The sequence below is a fragment of the Glycine soja genome, chromosome 2, assembly GCF_004193775.1.
Source record: "Glycine soja cultivar W05 chromosome 2, ASM419377v2, whole genome shotgun sequence".
NCBI classification, from domain to species: domain Eukaryota; kingdom Viridiplantae; phylum Streptophyta; class Magnoliopsida; order Fabales; family Fabaceae; genus Glycine; species Glycine soja.
Window position 1 is genome coordinate 9,986,335 of NC_041003.1, and position 20,596 is coordinate 10,006,930.

At 35.5% G+C, this 20,596-nt stretch overlaps 2 protein-coding genes and 1 pseudogene across 2 annotated transcripts; 1 reads left to right on the forward strand and 2 right to left on the reverse strand.

The window, feature by feature from the left end:
* The first annotated feature begins 4,065 nt into the window (after positions 1–4,065).
* Positions 4,066–5,904, forward strand: LOC114386267 (scopoletin glucosyltransferase-like). The gene has a single exon (XM_028346232.1). The coding sequence runs from the start codon at positions 4,236–4,238 to the stop codon at positions 5,697–5,699; it is 1,464 nt and encodes a 487-aa protein (XP_028202033.1). The 5' UTR covers positions 4,066–4,235; the 3' UTR covers positions 5,700–5,904.
* An 827-nt stretch (positions 5,905–6,731) lies between these two features.
* Positions 6,732–14,887, reverse strand: LOC114386276 (annotated as a pseudogene).
* A 1,518-nt stretch (positions 14,888–16,405) lies between these two features.
* On the reverse strand, positions 16,406–17,681 carry LOC114386284 (scopoletin glucosyltransferase-like). The gene has a single exon (XM_028346242.1). It carries the CDS (start codon positions 17,575–17,577, stop codon positions 17,023–17,025), a length of 555 nt encoding a protein of 184 aa, XP_028202043.1. The 5' UTR covers positions 17,578–17,681; the 3' UTR covers positions 16,406–17,022.
* Positions 17,682–20,596: the final 2,915 nt, after the last annotated feature.

The following is a 20,596-nucleotide window of genomic DNA, read 5'->3' on the forward strand; positions in this document are numbered from 1 at the left end:
TTCATGATTGAGGAGTCGCTGAGGGCTCAAGAAATTGACAAAGTCAATGATAAAAACATAGCAGGTTCCTCTTCCATTAATATGGTAGAGGAAAGTGGAACAGTTAAGCAAAATTACAATGCTAAAGGTAACAAACGAAAATTTCAAGGAAATAAGAACAAAGGTCCAAACAAACAGACAAAATTGTCATGTTGGAAGTGTGGGAAACCTGGTCATTTAAAGAGGGATTGCTGGGTGTTCAAAGGAAAGAACAAAGCTGGTCCAAGTGGGTCTAATGATCCTGAAAAGCAGCAAGGTCAGATTGTAGTGAATAATTTTAATTTGAATACGAATTCAAATTATGTATCATTAATATCAGATGCATTCTATGTGTAGGATGATGACGTTGCTTGGTGGTTTGAATCGGGAGCAACAAGCCATGTGTGCAAAGATTGTCGTTGGTTCAAGGAATTTAGACCAATCGATGATGGCTCTAATGTGAAGATGGGCAATGTTGCAACTGAACCAATCCTAGGATTAGGTTGTGTGAATTTAGTTTTTACTTCCGGAAAAAGTTTGTATTTGGATAATGTCTTATTTGTACCTGGTATTCGTAAGAACTTATTGTCTGGTATAGTTTTAAATAATTGTGGTTTCAAGCAAGTACTTGAAAGTGACAAGTACATCTTGTCAAGACATGGTTCGTTTGTTGGATTTGGTTATCGTTGTAATGGAATGTTTAAATTAAACATTGAGGTTCCTTTTGTTCATGAATCTGTTTGTATGGCCTCGTGTAGTTCTATAATTAATATGACAAAATCAGAAATTTGGCATGCTAGATTAGGACATGTTCATTACAAAAGATTAAAAGATATGTCAAAAACAAGTATGATTCCTCCTTTTGATATGAACATTGAAAAATGCAAAACTTGCATGTTGACAAAGACCACTAGGAAACCTTTTAAGGATGTTAAAAGTGAGACTAAAGTCTCATACCTTATTCATAGTGATTTGTGTGATTTGCATGCTATTCCATCATTAGGTCATAAAAAATATCTTGTTACTTTTATTGATGATGCATCAAGGTATTGTTATGTATATTTATTAAATACAAAAGATGAAGCTCTTGATAAATTTAAAATTTATAAGAAAGAGATAAAACTTCATCAAAATGGGCTAATCAAAACTCTTCGTACGGATAGGGGAGGTGAGTATTATGATCCGGTTTATTTTCAATCTACTGGAATAATACATCAAACTACAACTCCCTATACACCACAACAGAATGGTGTAGCCGAAAGGAAGAATAGAACCTTGAAAGAAATGGTGAATTCCATGTTATCCTATTCGGGTTTAAGTGAAGGATTTTGGGGTGAGGCTATGTTGACAGCCTGTTACTTGTTGAACCGAATTCCTAACAAAAGGAATAAGGTTACCCCATATGAACTTTGGCTAAGGCATACAGTCAAGTGTATAATGGGAAGTCTAGACACTTGGGTGTTAGACACAACATGGTTCGGGAGTTAATCATGCATGGTGTGATATCAGTGGAGTTTGTGAGAACTCAGCATAATTTGGCCGATCATTTAACCAAAGGGTTAAGTAGAGATCTCGTGAAAAGGTTGGCTGTGGGATTAGGATTAAAGTCCATCTGAAATCTCTTATGTTAAGATACCCAATTCCCATCTAATATGACATTAGGTGCTGAATTCAATGTGGAAAGCTTAACATGTAGAGATTGGAACACATCATCGAAAGTATCCCAAAAGGTATGTGTTCGGTTCTGCAAGTTAAGGAGGTTGAAGTATAACTTCTCAATGGTTCTTTTGAAAAATTGCATTTGCAGGTGCAAGAAAGAAAAAGACTACCTATATAAGCATGAAGTTTAGCCGCTTCAAGAAGCTGGGACTTGGCTTTGATATGCTTATGAAGGATAAGGACACAGGCTAGTAAACTAGTGTCGAGCAAGAGTAATGTTATAAACTATTGTGCAGATTATCTTCATGTATTCATTGTGAATAGAAAGGGTTCAATCCTTAGTGACACCTTGATATTCGAATATTTGAAACATGTAATTTGCTAAGATGAAATTCAATCGTCACGATATTTCATCTATGCAGTAGTTTGTTGTATGTTATGACTTTGATGATTTGATCGGTAATTACACTAAAATGGGGGAGGTTTGTTGGACATTTTAGTGTAATTGATCTCTTTATTATGTTAAAATAAGAGTGCACGCTTGTTTTAATGTAATAACGAGATGTTCGGTTTAGGCAAATTTTGGAAATTACATGGAAGTTACTAAAACTTCCATCAATGGTTGGAAGTTACATGAAAGTTACTAAAACTTCTATCAACGACAGTTTTTAAAAAGAAATAACTTTCATCAACCGCCAAAAATCACCTGTTCTTTGATCATAAATAATCATTCTGGTTCAGAAAGCATAACGGGTGACAAAACATACAAGACCAAAACAAAACTCTTGAATTATAATCTTCTGATTTTATCCGATTGAACAATTTTGGTTGAACCCCGAAATTTGATTCAATCTGAAAGTGTTATACACAACTTCAGATTTATCCAGTATCATCTCGATTTTTCAAATTAACCAACAAAATTTGTCTTGACTTGACACGAAAAAGGTTAACCAAATGTCCTGTTAACCATGTGCCACTAATCAATGCTGCAACCTTCCGTCAAATTAATTGATGAATTAACATGCAACTATCTTCCAAACATGCAAATATCTTCAAAAGATGGGTGTGGAGAAACAATTCTCACATGCTTCCCACCAACAACCATCATTCTACTTCACGTTTCTATTTTCCGACCAACAACCATCGAGAAACAATTAACTGATTTGTGACTGCTTAGATGTAATTAAATGTTGTATTAAATATAGTATTCGAATAAAAATATTAAATATTGTCGTAACGACATTAGTACATTCGAATGATCATACTTTTGGATATGATAATGATGTTACAAGGTTAAGTGTGTGTGTTTTTTTTATAACAAGGACGACAAGGAGGATCGAATCTTAAGTTTTTATGTATGTATCCAACTCTAATCATTAGGCTAATCCTAATAGCTCTAAGGCAAAGTTTAACACAAAAAATACAAAAAATATATATTTATCATATATATAATCATGCAATTAGTGAATTTCTAATCTAATTGTGGGACATTATTTATGTGAAAAATGTTAATAGCATATTCTTTTAAATGCATTTTTTTTTATTATGGATAATTAAATTTTTTTATATCACTTGTGAGTCTTATATTTGTGATTTTCTAATTTTTAATAACTTTTTAACAAATTGTAGAAAGTATGTTAAAAAGAATTTGTATCTATCTCTTCTCATGTTCATGTTATACATAACTCTATTTTTATTTTTTGAATTAGTTCTACTTATGTAATACCAAACCTGCTTTGCTACTCTTTTTTTATAGCTCTCAATTCATTTCTCTTACAATTTAAAGTTCATTTTTTTTCCCTCAACAACATGTATCTCTTTTTTTTCTTTGATTTAAATTCAAGAACAAAGAGTTGTGAAACAACTGCCACGTGCAACCTCCATTCTACTTCGTGTTTCTATCCCCCACCCTCCATATATTATTCAACTCATAAATCACAACTCAAAAAGTCCACACTTATTATGGATAATTAAATTTTTTTATATCACTTGTGAGTCTTATATTTGTGATTTTCTAATTTTTAATAACTTTTTAACAAATTGTAGAAAGTATGTTAAAAAGCATTTGTATCTATCTCTTCTCATGTTCATGTTATACATAACTCTATTTTTATTTTTTGAATTAGTTCTACTTATGTAATACCAAACCTGCTTTGCTACTCTTTTTTTATAGCTCTCAATTCATTTCATTTCTCTTACAATTTAAAGTTCATTTTTTTCCCTCAACAGCATGTATCTCTTTTTTTTCTTTGATTTAAATTCAAGAACAAAGAGTTGTGAAACAACTGCCACGTGCAACCTCCATTCTACTTCGCGTTTCTATCCCCCACCCTCCATATATTATTCAACTCATAAATCACAACTCAAAAAGTCCACACTTATTTTTATGCCTTTTGATGAGTTCTATTAAATACTTCACACTCTAATACCAAAAGGCAAAAATATTCATACTAGAATCCCCTCTTTTCCCAAGTGTTTTCCTTTTCTTATTACTTACCAAACAGTTCTAGTTCAAGTGCAAAAGTTCTACCAACTTGCTTACTTTACTACTGAAAAAGATGAGCAATGAAGTTCGTTCTTTGCATGTATTCTTCATCCCTTTCTTGGCACATGGCCATATCATACCAACCATTGACATGGCCAAACTATTTGCTGGAAAGGGTCTGAAGACCACAATAATCACCACACCCCTTAACGTACCTTTCATCTCCAAAGCCATCGGAAAAGCCGAATCCGAATCCAACGACAACAACGTGATCCATATCGAAACCATCGAGTTCCCTTATGCAGAGGCTGGTTTACCTAAAGGCTGTGAAAACACCAACTCCATCACTTCCATGCATTTATACCCTGCGTTCTTCAAAGCACTTGGGTTACTACAACACCCCTTTGAGCAACTTTTGCTTCAGCAACACCCAAATTGTGTTGTTGCTGATGTTATGTTCCCATGGGCTACTAATTCTTCAGCAAAATTTGGAGTTCCTAGCCTTGTGTACGATGGGACTAGTTTCTTCTCCATATGCGCCAACGAATGCACGAGGCTCTACGAGCCTTACAAGAATGTTTCTTCTGATTCAGAACCCTTTGTGATTCCCAACCTTCCCGGTGAGATTACAATGACAAGGATGCAGGTGTCACCTCATGTCATGAGCAATAAGGAAAGTCCCGCCGTGACCAAATTGTTGGAGGAAGTGAAAGAATCGGAGCTGAAAAGCTATGGTATGGTTGTTAATAGCTTCTATGAACTCGAGAAGGTTTATGCAGATCATTTAAGGAACAATCTTGGAAGAAAAGCATGGCATGTTGGTCCAATGTTTCTTTTCAACAGGGTTAAAGAAGAAAAAGCACATAGAGGAATGGATGCATCTATTAATGATGAGCATGAGTGCTTAAAGTGGCTTGACACGAAGGAACCGAATTCAGTTGTTTATGTGTGCTTTGGAACTACAACAAAGTTAACTGATTCTCAACTTGAGGATATTGCCATTGGTCTAGAGGCTTCAGGGCAACAATTCATCTGGGTCGTGAGGAAAAGCGAAAAAGATGGAGTTGATCAATGGCTACCTGATGGATTTGAGGAAAGGATAGAAGGTAAGGGACTAATCATAAGAGGGTGGGCGCCTCAAGTGTTGATTCTTGAACACGAAGCGATTGGCGCGTTTGTGACGCATTGCGGATGGAATTCAATTTTGGAAGGAGTGGTTGCAGGGGTGCCTATGGTGACTTGGCCTATTGCTTATGAGCAATTTTTCAATGAGAAGTTGGTGGCCGAGATCCTCAAAATTGGAGTACCTATTGGAGCTAAGAAATGGGCTGCAGGAGTTGGGGATACTGTTAAGTGGGAGGCAGTGGAGAAGGCTGTGAAAAGGATAATGATTGGGGAAGAAGCAGAAGAAATGAGGAACAAAGCCAAGGGGTTTTCTCAACTAGCTAGACAATCTGTGGAAGAAGGAGGATCTTCTTACTCAGATTTGGATGCTTTAATTGCAGAGTTGGGTTCACTCTCCTACTCAAATGAGTAATGTTATAGTTACTTATATGTTTCTACTATTCCTCCTATTGCTCTATAAAATAAGTATTAAATAAAAAAGGAAATGTATTTGATTTGTTTGAGCATCTTTAATGGAGATGTTTTAAGTGATGTGAGCTTAATAAGAATTTTGTAAGTGTGGGTGAAATACCAAATGTTTACATAAGCACACTGCGCATATGCTAAAATTGTTTGAAGTCCTGCTGTTGCTACATTTATAAAGCAGTAATACTAAAAAATATAGTAGGTAACGGTTGGGTAGAGTCCCTTGCATTCAATTTCACGCGTTTACACTCTGAATATACACCATTGAATGCTTGGATTAATTGAGATATGGTTATTCTAACTTATTAAAATTTCAATGGCATAACCCTCTCAAGTCATAACTAAGTTTTCTAAAATACTTTATAACTCATTCTTTTAATGATTATATTCATAACCCTCAAGTCAATAAGAATGACTACTAAAATTTGAGAACCTACTATATACAACAGACTAACACTACTTTTATTTTTCATCACTAACGGTATATATAAGTTTTTGCTACCAACATACTCACACTTATTGTTCATGTATAATGAAGCTTCAATGTGCTAACTCCTGGTATTTCAATGTTAACACACATCAAGCATTGTTCTACAATTGGTCTTGAACTGTTTCGAGTCAGATTTTAGAAAAATGTGTTTGCTTTTTGCTTTTATGATGTAGAAAAGCTACAAACACGTGCGATGAATGTTTCCTCGGTTAACTTGCAGTGTCTATAATATCAATTAATCTTGTATATTTTTTTGAGCATTTGTCTTAATCATATAATGACATCGACTTCTATTTATGTACGAAATCATATCCAAGGAAGGGTCTCCAAGTATGATATAACCTCTTTGTTATTTCGAATATGAATATAACTAAAGTTCTCTGTGGGTAAGTGCATTTTATCTGCACCAAAAAAGGATCAAAGGGTAATACACTTCTATTCTATTTCAATCAGTTGATAAGTGCATTTTTATTGACATAAGTAATGGATTGTCATACGGAGTACATCATATTTTTATGAAATCGATAGAACTTCAAACTATTTTAGTTCAAATCATCGAAATTTAGATAACAGTGCAAACATCTTCGACATAATCATATTGTTGTTTTTGGGCTAATTAGTGGCTCAATGAACTTAACTCCTCAATTAAAGCTTTCAAATCAGAGTAGGATGATCCTCCTTCTTCTATGGATTGCCTAGCTAGGTGTGAAAGCACCTTTGCTTTGTTCCTCGTTTCAATGGCTTCTTCACCGATCATTATCCTCTTCACAGCCTTCTCCACTGCATCACATGCAATACTATCTCCCTGCAATCCAACAAGTTTTTTAACACCAATAGGTACCCCAATTTTAAGAACCTCACTGACCAACTTCTCATTAAAAAACTGGTCAGCAAAAATAGGCCAAGTGACCATGGGAACCCCTGCAGTCATTGCTTCCAACGTTGAATTCCATCCGCAATGCGTCACAAATGCTCCAATTGCTTGGTGTTCAAGAATCAATACTTGAGGCGCCCACCCTCTTATGATTAGTGTAAAATTCTTAAGGGGTTTCCTAGACTATCAATTATAGGAAACAATAGGATCTTGAAACCTATGATTCTCACAAATAATCAATAAACAATAGATAATGATGTATACTTTTCTCCATAGGAAGACTTATACCTTTCTCTATAGAAACTTCTCTCCGGTGCACTTTGATTTCCTTGAAAAAAGAGATAAATAAGATTTCACTTCCTTAGGCCTTTCTTTTCTGCCTCTCTCCATTCGTGATGGCTATGGGTGAGAGAGAACACTTTTCTGGTTAGAAAGGGGACCTTATTTCACGTTAGTGGGTATTAAACCCCTTTTATAACCATTACTCCCATCAAGTAGTAGTTAACCCTAGAAACTTCTCCTATTAAGTCCAATTACAATTTAGCCCTTAATCGTTAATTATTTACTTATTAGTCCCTACATAAGTCACATGCCTTTCACATGAGACATTAATTTTAACATTCTCCCACTTTGCTCATGTGACATTAATAAACATTATGGACTAAATAAATAAATAGATTAACTAACATAATGAGCATTAAAAATTGACTAAATTGTTCTATACATTGGGTACATCATAATTTCATGATTAAGAATAGGAACTAATTCGAGTTATGGCGGTTGTACATCATCTAATCGACATAGTCCCTTCCATGTACTACAAATTAGTCTTCTCCTTAATATGATCATTAGTTAGGAGTACATAATTGGTCCAACATAATGTCTTCATTCAAGACAAAACCAGTTACATGCCTTTCACATGAGACATTAATTTTAACATTCTCCCACTTTGCTCATGTGACATTAATAAACATTATGGACTAAATAAATAAATAGATTAACTAACATAATGCGCATTAAAAATTGACTAAATTGTTCTATACATTGGGTACATCATAATTTCATGATTAAGAATAGGAACTAATTCGAGTTATGGCGGTTGTACATCATCTAATCGACATAGTCCCTTCCATGTACTACAAATTAGTCTTCTCGTTAATATGATCATTAGTTAGGAGTACATAATTGGTCCAACATAATGTCTTCATTCAAGACAAAACCAGTTAACATTACTCTAACACAAACATGCATGCAAACATAGAGAACGGGTAATCAGAAACATATCATAATTGAGCTTAGAGTGTCACTAAAATGCATAAGATAAATTACACTTAATGATCATCAATAACAATAATGCTCATACTTTCAACATGTTCTATAATGTTTTGGGCAGTAATTCCTTATTCAAAGAGTCAATTATCATAAGGTTTGTGCTAATTTATTTTATTGACACTCTTTGTTTCTAAACTTCTTCCTTCACGACAAAGTACTTCAATTCCATATGCTTAGCACCCTTAAAGTATTTGTCGTTCTAACAAAATACTGTTGTAGAGTTATCACAATACATTTTCAGCGGCTTAGCAATACTGTCGACAATTCCAAGCCCTGAAATAAAGTTCCACAGCCAATTAGCCTGAATTGTAGCCTCAAAACATACTACAAATTCAGCTCTCAGATGCAACAACAACTGATGCATACAAAATTACTTTCATTTGTTTTTGTTTCATATCATTTCTAGGACATTGTGCGAGACTAACTTTGTCTCATTTCTATATTAGAATAGGCGAGGTTAAACACCTTTCCATCTTGAATCTCTCTAGTACTTTATTGATATATACTTTCTGAGATAAGCCTAACAATTCTTGTGATCTATTATGGAATATTGTTATCCCTATCACATAGCTTACCTCACCCATATCGTTAGCTGCAAGCAAGATATCATCAATATACAGAATTAGAAAAATAACCTTACTCCCACTTACCTTCAGATACATAAACCGATAAGCAGTATTTGCCTTAAATCTAAAGGAAACAATGGTATCATTAAACCTCAAATACCATTGGCGGGAAGTTTGCTTTAAGACTGTATATTGATTTCTTTAGTTTGCACACCATGTGTTCCTTTCCTACAACTGAGAACCCCATTGATTGGTCCATACAAACATTCTCCTCTAAATCTCCATTCAGAAAGACGGTTTTCACATCTATTTGATGTAGCTCCAAGTCATAATGGGTTACTAATGTCATGATAATCCTGAAAGAATTCTTTCGTGAGACCAGTAAAATGTCTCTTTATAATCAATGTCATCTTTCTGAGTAAATTCCTTAGCAACAAGTCTAGCCTTGTAACGTTCAAGGTTGCCATGAGAGTCACGTTTAGTCTTGAAGACCCACTTACAACCAACTCTCTTACAACCCTTTGGTAATTCTACAAGGTCCTAAACACCATTATGTTCCATGGAATTTATCTGTTCTTTCATGGCATTTAACCACTTCTCATAATTATCACAACTTATAGCTTGTGAAAACGAAACTGGATCATTATAATTAATGCTTAAGTTTGTTTATGTTTAATGTAAGTATACCACATAATCATTCAAAATAGCTGGTCTCCTTTCTCTTTGAGACCTCCTTAATGCTACTTCTTGTGATTCTTCCATAATAGGTTCATTATGCATCACGGATTCATTATTGTGTTGCCCCTCTTCATTAATTTTGTAACAACAACTAAAAAGAGCAATCACCTTACTGCTAGAGGTCCAAGCTAAAAGGACTTGCACTCTAACTTCTTTAATTTCCATTTCTGGTGGAACTGTACTCTCACTGATTTCATCATTTTCAATGAACCTTGCATTTCCAGTTTCGACAATTCTCATACTATGATTAGAAAAATAAAACATATACCCCTTTGACTTTTCTGGATAACCAATGAAATATCCACTGATTGTTCTTGCATCCAATTTTCTTTCTTGCGGATTATAAATCTTTATTTCTGCCTGGCAACCACAAACATGCAGGTGCCTTATACTAGGTATCCTATTTGTCCACAATTCAAAAGGTGTCTTTGGAACTGCCTTACTAGGAACCCTGTTCAACAAATACATGGCAGTTTTCAAGGCATACATCTACAAAGATATGGATAAAGTCTAATTGATTAACATACTCCTAACCATATCCATCAAAGTTCTGTTACGCCTTTCTAATACACCATTTTGTTGTGGTATACCGGGCATTGTGTATTGCGCACAAATGTCACGTTTTTGAAGAAGCTTAGCAAATGGACTTGGGTGTTGCCCAGTTTCATCATATCTTCCGTAATACTCACCACCTCTATCATATCTAATAATTTTTACATTTATGTCTAATTGTCTTTTTACTTCATTGTAGCAAATTTCTAAGGCATCCATTGCCTAAGAAATCTCGGGCAATAAGTAAACATAATCGTAACGTGAATAATCATCAATAATGGTGATAAAGTATCCTTCCTTTCTGAAAGAACTAACATCAAAAGGTCCACAAATATCAGTATGCATAATTTCAAGAAGCTGAGTGCTTCTTGTAGCTCCTTTCTTTGTATGTTTTGTTTGTTTTCCCTTAATACAACCCACACAAATATTTAGATCCATAAAATCTAGATAAGGAAGAATTTCATTCTTTATTAATATTTCCATCCTTTCTCTAGAAATGTGACCTAAACGTTTATGCCACAAGAAAACAGATCGTTCATTCACTAAACTATGTTTAGTGCCAACATTATGATGCAGAGTCAAAACAGTTTCAGCATACAAACTGTCTAATTTCAATTTATATAAACCATCACAAAGGATACCAGTACCAATGAGATGATTATGCTTAAATAAATTGAAACATTCATTACCAAATTAAAAGAGTATCCAGTAACATCAAATTTAGATAATGAAACTAAATTCCTAGATAAACTAGGTACATAAAGAGTTTCCAGTAAATCTAAATGATGTCCAGTGTCGAGTTTTACGCAATAAGTCTCGACTGCTTACAATGTAGTTTCACTCTATTCCCCATGAAAATGAACTTCTCATTTGGGCTTATGGTTTAGATTGTAAGGAATCTCTGAATAATGTTAGAATCATGAGTCATACATCCAGAATTAATCCATCATGTATCATGGAAAACTTCAGTTAAGTTTGATTCAAAACATACACGAGCATTAAGCTCACTTTTCTTTTCGAACCAAGACTTGCACTTTAGGTAATCCTTCTGGAAATGTTCGGATTTCCTACAAAATTATCAATTATTTCCCTTTGATACCTTCCTTTGGATTTGCAAAGAGTCGTCATTGTTCTTTAATGACCCTTTGCCTTTATCATGCTTCTTCATAAATTTCTTTCTAGCTCCTTGATTCCCTTGGTGGCTTATAACATAATGGACTGAGTGACTTCCTTGATTCTTAAGCCTCGTTTCTTCCTAAACTAACATACTGTGCAATTCATGCACATTCCATTTATCTTTCATGGTATTATAGCTCATTTAGAATGGGCCAAACTCAGACGGTAATGAGTTTAGAATAATTAAACTGAACAAGAAAGTTCTCATTCATAGCCATTATATTCCCAAGGTCTTAAGTCTTGTTGCAATGTTTGTCATCTCAATGACATGTTCATACATAGTACATGAACCATCAAACTTCATGGTGGTCAATGTACTCATTAATATCCCAGCAATAGACTTATCAGCCGTTTGAGAGCGCTCTCCCACTAATCACATAAACTTTTTTAGCACTTTCGATTTTAGGAAGAATTGTCTTAATATTGTCTGCAATAGTCATTCTCATCAACATTAGGCTGAGTCTGTTAGATCTTTCTCAAGTTTTATAATGAATTTTCTCTTCATTGCTACTAACATCAATAATAGTAACAAACTTCTCTTCCAACATAGCAAGATCATGATCCAAAACACCGAGGTGAAATTGGACTTGTTCATTTCAGTCAGAGAAGTTAAGCCCATTAAAATTGGCTCAAATGAAACATAAGAATTCAATGAATTCAAAACATGTAGTACATAATAAAATTCACGTAAGTGTTTTGAGACATAAAATACATGTCATACATATGATTCATTCAGATAACGGACAATGTATATTGATGTTCTCCTTTGGGTGATACACCAACATACAACATACAAACATAATGATGCTAATAAAATTTTAACATTATTTGACAATTAAATATGCACCAATTAGTAGTATCTATTTCCTTTGGGCATATAAATAAAACTAATGATACACACAAATCGCCTACAATTATATTCATTAATTATAAGAACAACTAATCAACCTTTGGGCAATCCATAAATGCCTTATAACAATGAATTTCAATTACCCATAAATCAATAATCATATAATTTAGCATCCATTATTCTATGAGTAATTGGAATAATCATTAAGTTTTGAAATTAAATAACCTTACAAATTTGGCCACTTTGGTGACTAACAAATTCAACATACATTTAATTTCAACCAAATATAATTGAAATATCATTAATTTGGAATTAAATAACCTTACAAATTTGGCCACTTTGGTGTCTAACAAATTCAACATACATTTAATTCCAACCAAATATATATGGCCTGCACATACTTATTGCTATTAACAATTCATAGTCATTCTATTAATTTCATTCCAGGCCATAAAATAATATTTGCATTCAAACACGTTCAAGCAAATATGTAGCATATACATATATTTAATGTTACCAATAATTGTAAAACATTCACATTAATTTAATTATAGAACATAAACTTTTAATCCTTTAATCACGTTCAACAATAATTTTTTGGGAAAAAAAATCAAATGGGATTGGAAATAGCAAACATAAGGTTGCAAATAGCAATTTTCAAAATTTCCTATGCACCTTTTCAGAAAAGGAATTAACACGGGCAATGCGCTTTTCAAAACATGAATCACACTAATGGTTTTCTCACGTTATATGCCTTTCTCACATTATATGATAAAAAAATATAAAAAATACCAATTTTTACGCATTCATACTTATGATTTGAAAGTCAACTTAATTGATATCCTTTTCAATAAAAAATTTCATACTTGCAACAGAAAAAAATCCTTAAATTTTATAATTAGGATTCATGGATAATTGCGAGAAATTAAATTATCCCTAAATTTCATAATTAGGGTTCATGCATAATTGGGAGAAATTAAATCATTCTTGGAGAATTATAAATTTCATAACACATGCTCTAATACTACATGTAAAATTCTTAAGGGATTTCCTAGACTATCAATTATAGGAAACAACAGGATCTTAAAACCTATGATTCTCACAAACAATCAATAATGATGTGTACCTTTCTCCATAGGAACTTTTCTCCGGTGCACTTTGATTTCTTTGAAATAAAATTTCACTTCTTTAGGCCTTTCTTTTTTGCCTCTCTCCATTCGTGATGACTATGGGTGAGAGAGAACATTTTTTTGGTCAGAAAGGGGACCTTATTTCACGTTAGTGGATATTAAGCCCCTTTTATAACCACTACTCCCATCAAATAGCAGTTAACCTTATAAACTTCTCATATTAAGTCCAATTACAATTTAGCCCTTAATCGTTAATTATTTATTTATTAGTCCCTACATAAGTCACATGCCTTTTTTCACATGAGACATTAATTCTAACAATTAGTCCCTTAACTTCCATTCTTTTCTCAAATCCTTCAGGTAGCCATTTCTCTCCCTTTTGTTCTTTCGTCTTCCCCGCAACCCAAATGAATTGTTGTCCCGATGCCTCAAGTCCCATAGCAATCTCTCGAAGCTGAGAATCAGACAACTTTACCGCACTTCCAAAACACAAGTAAACAACTGAATTGGGTTTCTTTGTGTCAAGCCACTTTAGGCATTCATGCTCATCAATAGATGCCTCCTTTCCTCTATGTGCTTTCTCTTCGTTATCTTTGTTGCAAAGGGATAAGGGACCAATGTGCCACGCTTTTCTTCCAAGCACGTTCCTGGAATGATCTGCATAGACCTTCTCAAGTTCATAGAAGTTATTAACAACAACCCCATAGCTCCTCAACTCTGATTCCTATGCTTCCTCCATCAATTTGGCCATGCCTGTTTTCTCCTTACTCTTGCTATAAGGTGGCAGCATTGTCATTTCGATTCTAATTTCACCCGGAAGATTAGGAATGACAAACGATGATGACTCAGCGTCGTTGTGAGACTTGTAGAGTTCCATACACGAGGTAGCACACAAGGAGATAAAACTATAGCCATGAAACACAAGCCTAGGAATTCCAAATTTGGCGGCAGAATCAGTTGCCCATGGGAAGAACATATCAGCAACAATGCAATCTGGATGTTGCTTTTCTATCAGTTGCTCAAATGGCTCTTGTAGGAAACATGTGGCCATACAGAAGGATTCAAACAAATCTTGTGAAGTGATCGAGTCAGTATTTTCACAGCTATCAGGTAAAACAGCCTCTGCACAAGGTAACTCAATGGTTTGGATATGGATTCTGTTGTGCTTAGTTTTGGATTTTCCAATGGCTTTGGAGATGAAAGGTGCATTGAGGGGTGTGGTGACTATAGTGGCCTTCACACCCTTTTCAGCAAATAATTTGGCCATGTCAAGGGTTGGTATCACATGACCATGAGCAAAGAAGGGGAAGAAGAAAATGTGTAGAGTATGATATTCACTACTTTCCATCTTTCTCTCTAGTGAATAAGCAAATCTATATAACTTCGCTCTCAAACTTGAATAGGGAGGAAAAACACAGTAATTTAGAGAAGGGTTATTATATTTGCCTTTGGTTTGGATGTGAAGAATTTATAATTATAGGAAGAGATGCTGAACGCGTAAGTGATACATAATTACATATAGTATACTGATATACATACACTTCACCGAGAGATTAGAACAAGTTACACAACTACACGAGGATTTTTTTCTTGTTCTTTTATGAGCATATGCCTTTTATGGAACGCAAAAGCTTTTTTTTTTTATCTTATAACTATATAAACTATGAAGAACCTACAAATTATTCAGGAAAAAACAACCCCTACAAATTAGGCTTGTAAAAAAAAACTTACAAATTAGTCCAAAGCAAAATATTCCACTTCTACAATTAGCACCTACAAATTTCTAGACGTGAGTATCTCCGTAAATCAGTGTTGGTCTGTTTTCCACACTCATGTGTCACATTTTCTAGAATAAATGAGTGAGCAGTGAAAGAATAATCTATATGTTTGCTCTATTTTAAGATGAGGAGACGTGCGGGATATGTAGTATTTTTAATTTTTTATACATCAGATATATATTAATAGTTAATACATTTGTAAAAAGGATATGGTTTGTCAAAAAAAATGTAAAAAGGATTAAAAAGCGCTATACTTATAATAAATGTTATATGGTGACGAGGGTAGATCTGAAGGAGTAAATCAAGTGTAAAATCATTGTTATTTGCCTTTTAGACACACCCAACATTGTCCAACGATATGAGGTCATGACAAGCAAAACAATGGAGGGCCTAAAAAGGTGGTGCCAAGTTTTTGGTAAAGTGCCCCAAATAATTAAGATTAATGTTGTTGACCACTGTCAGGTAGGGGGTGTCACCATGATATCAAACTAGTAACTAGAGAACCTTTACTTACAAGAAAATAAGAGTTTCAAAGTTTTAACTTTGGCTTGTGTGCATTGGAATCCAAAAATTATTACTCCAATAATGATTTTGATTATTCTGAGACGAATGATACAATGGCACAAATACGACTTTATAGTGTTACAATTAACTTTCAACATATCCGTCTTGATTTTTAAGAGATTCCAAACCACGTCAAAACGAAAAGGATGTTATTTTCGGCCTGTCCTTCATCATTTCTTCCTCTTTCTATCGTTTCAAACAAAGCTCAAAGGTTCTTTCACATTGATGCGTAAAAAGGAAATCAATACGCTGATAGGAAATTACCTTGGTTTTTAATCTCTAATCACCTTAAGTAGGCAAAAGCATCACTAAATCTCTTCATGGAAAGGAAACCATGAAATGGCCAAAGTTTAACAACTCTACCACTTAGATAATTTCAACTGATAATTACTTGACAACTATGCAACCTACAATATCAAAGTCCAGCAACTTCCTTTATTTTTAAACTTTGCAAAAATTTAGCACATGTTCAACTTTTAAGTTACAAAAGAAAGTGTATGTTTGAATTAAAGTTGGCAAAAGTATCTCAAATTTTGCTTCTTCAAAACTTAGTTTCTAGATAAAATTATATTCTCAAACATACTTTTGGAGGTAACCAAACATAACCCTAAAATGATAACTATGCAACCAGAAAGTGCAGTAGGGGTGATTCCAATACAGGTTCAACGTATAAGTTACAAAATGAAGTGTATGTTTAAGAGTAAGATCAATATAAGTTTGCAAGAGTATTTCAAGTCTTCTTTTTCCAAAATTTAGTTTTCAGATAAAATTTTATTCTCAAACATATTTTTAGGGATAACCAAACATAATCTTAAACTGATCTTACTCTCAAATATATTTTTGAAACCATCCCAACAGAAATCCAAACATGCAAGAAAATCTTTTGCAAGCGTATATTGATGGCTTGCTAATGATAACACAAATGTATATTGTAGGCTTATATGTCCAAGTATTTTTGCAATGGAGCAAACCCAGCTCTTCAATTAAAGTATTTAACTGGGAGTAAGATGATCCTCCTTTTTCCACGGCTAGTCTAGCCTGTTGTGAGAGCACTTCACTTTGTTCCTCATTTCAATGGCTTCTTCCCCTGCCATTATCCTCGTCACGGCCTTTTCCACTGCCTCCCATTTGATAGTATCTCCCACCATTCTAACCCATTTTTTGACTCCAACAAGCACCCTGATTTTAAGGACCTCGGTAACCTACTTCTCATTGAAGAACTACTCGACCGCGACTAGCGTAGTGACCATAGGCACCCCTGCAATCACTGCTTCCAACGTCAAATTCCATCTACAATGCATCATGAACGCACCAATTGCTTGGTGTTCAAGAATCAACACTTGAAGCACCCACCCTTTTATTATCAATCCCTTTCCTTTCATTCTTTTCTCAAATCCTTCAAGAAACCACTCTTTGTCATCTTCTTGTTTGTTTCTCCTCACAATCCAGAGGAATTGGTGGCCTGAAGCCTCAAGACCAATTGCAATTTCTCTCAGCTGAGAATCAAGGAAATTTGTCATAGTTCCATAGCAGACATAAACAACTGAATTTTCCTTTTTGGTGTCACGCCACTTCAACAACAACTCGTCCTCATCACCAGATACCTCATTTCCTTTCTTTCCCTTTTCTTTTCCATCTCTGTTGCAAAGAAACATAGGGCCTATAAGCCACACTTTTCTTTTCAATACATCCATGTAATAATTTGCACACACTTGCTCAAGTTCATAGAAACTATTAACTATAATACCATAGCTTTTTGCCCATGACTCATGCATTTTGTCGTAGAACCCGATTAAGTTTATGCTTTTTTGATGAACGACAAGGGAATCCGGTAATTGATTTGATAGCACTCAGAACCATAGGGGATATTTCACGCCCAAAAGGATCTCCAAAAGGCCAAAAGGCTGGGAAGAATATATCCACTAGGCCACTAGGCTGTTACTTTTGGGTGGAGAGTTAGTTAGTAGTGGCACAGCTAGATAATGGAATTTGTTAGATGTTTGTTCATTGTCCCCTACCTTTTTGATATTTAGTATTTTCTATTTTATCTTTTTGAAATTGCCTTAAGCTTGTAAGTCTATAAATATGTAGTAAAGTTGATAATGAAAAGGAAAAAAATAAAGAAAATTAATCAGCAAAACATGTCTCATCTCTTAATTCTGGAGGTATCTTCCTGGCCTCAAACTCAGGAAGGGTCCAGTCCTTGAATCCTATCAATTGGTGCTTCCATTGACTCCTCGCCATGGCCGATAGCACTCATTCCCACTCTCTCTCTCTCGGCTTGAAGGGGCCGTTACCATTTTGACCTAAAACCAAAGCGCCCTCACGCCCACGCAGAGCTCCCTCCACTCCAAACTTGACGAAGTTATTTCTTGACTCAATTCCCTCGAAATCGGCTTCCCCAACCGTTCTTCGAGGCAGACTCCACCACATATGAAGCTTGAGGTTCCATGCTTCAATGGTTCTGACTTCATATCCTGTATATTCAAAATTTCTCAATTCTTTGACAATGAGCAAACATCTAACAAATTCCATTATCTAGTTGTGCCACTACTAACTAACTCTCCACTCAGGAATAACGACCTAGTAGCCTAGTGGATATATTCTTCCCAGCCTTTTGGAGATCCTTTTGGGCTTGAAATCTCTCATTTGGTTCTGAGTGCTATCATTCTCCACTGCTTCAAGAAGCACCTTGTCCTCAAGGTGGTAAGTAGTTTGTAGCTCAACCCAATCTTCCTAAGTAGAGTCCTCCGGCTGCAAACCCAACCATTGAACAAGGACACACAACTAGGGTGGATTCGAAGATTCCTACCATGATCCAAAATAACTAGGGGCTCAATAATGGGTTTGTCTTCCAAGGAAGGGGTTGCTCTGATAGTATGGGACCATGGTATGGTTTCAGCAAGGAACAGTGGAACACCAGGTGAATCTTAGCGGAATCAAAAAGAGCCAACTTGTAAGCAACTGAGCCAATAGTCTCCTTGATCTGATAAGGTCCATAGTAAACCCTACCCAACTTCTGATAGGTGGTGCTCGATAAAAAGGTCTGGCAGTAGAAACACAACTTCACATATACCCAATCACCAACAGCAAAACTGGCATCCCTGCGATGAGCATCAGTAGTCTTCTTCATCTGTTCTTGGGCTCGTTGGAGTTTCTTCTTAAGAAGTTAAAACATGTCTTTGCGCGAAGTCAGAAGAAAGTCAATTGCCTCCATGAAAAAAGTTCCAGCTAAATAGTTTCGGATACTAGGCGGTGGCTTACCATAGATAATCTCATACAGGGTTAGATTGGTGGCTGAATAACATGTCGTGTTGTAACACCATTCAGTGAGGCATAAGAATTATCCCTATTGGGAAGGTTTATGATGCACAAACACCCACAAATATTGTTCCAACACGCGATTAAGCACCTCAGTTTGGCTATCACTCTGAGGATTATAAGTTATCCTCATACGCAGCTTAGTTCAGTTCAATTTGAAGATTTTATGCTAGAATCATCGAGTCCCTATCTAATATCAGGCTTCTGGGAAATCCATGAAGCTTGCAAACCATCTCAATGAATAACCAGGCTACCCTGTGTACTATAAAATTGGTAGGGAGCATGTCGAAATGAGCTCCCTTCGAAAAATGATCCACAACTAATAAAATCACAGTAGCTCCTTGGTAATTGGGCATCCCAGTAATGAAATCTAATGCCATGTCCTCCCATGGGCTAAATGGAGGAGGAATTGTTTGAAGGAGGCCAAAAGGTTTTTGAGTAACATACTTGGTATGCTGGTAGTTAGAACATCGCAGGATGTATTCTCGGACATCTTGCTTCATACCATTCCAGAAGAAATTATGTTGAAGATGACTCAAGGTCTTAGCCAGGCCCATGTGGTCACCTAGAGGGGATTTATGGTACTCTTCCAACAGAAGCAGAATAAAGGAATTGCTTTTATTCACCCAAATGTGGCCCTTATAAAGGAGTAGCTCATCCTGGATTCTAAAATCAAGGTGATCATGTGGTTTATCTCGGACAGCCTTGAGCAAAGTGACAAATTCCACCATATTGGACAATTCCCTTTCAAGGTCATTGAGGAACTGAAAATGAGGGAAATTGAGGATCCAAAAAGCCTCAGCTGCTGGTTCATGAATGCGAGACAAAGCATCAGCAACGAAATTATTGTGGCAAGCTTTATACTAAATGGTATAGTCATATCCTAGTAGCTTGGCATAGTAGACATGTTGCTTAGGTGTCTGGATGGACTGTGTCATTAGCTCCCGCAAGCTTTTGTGATATGTGAGTATGACGAAAAGGTGTCCTAGCAAGTATTGACGTCAACGCTTCACTGTGGCAGTGATTGTGTGGAGTTCGCGAATATAGGTAGAGGAACAGAGCAGTTATGGACAGAACTGCTTGCTGAAATAAGAAATGGGGTGACCCCGTTGCATCAGAACGACCCCTAGCCTAATACCTAAAGCATCAGTCTCCAGCACAAATGGGACATTGAAATCAGGAAGAGTCAATACCAGTGTCTATGTCATGGCCTGCTTGAGATTGTCAAAAGCTGTCTGAGCCTCGAGAGACCATTTGAATTGGTCTTTGCAAAGAAAATGGGTCAGAGGGGATGCGAGTTAGGCGTAGTTCTTAACAAAGCATCGATAGAACCTAGTAAGGCCAAGGAACCTATGTAGAGACCTAAGGAGAGTGGGAAAAGGCCAATCAAGCATCTCTTGTATCTTCGACGGCTCGAGTTTGACCCCATTTGCTGACACAATATGGTCCAGGTAGTCCATACGTCGCTAGCCA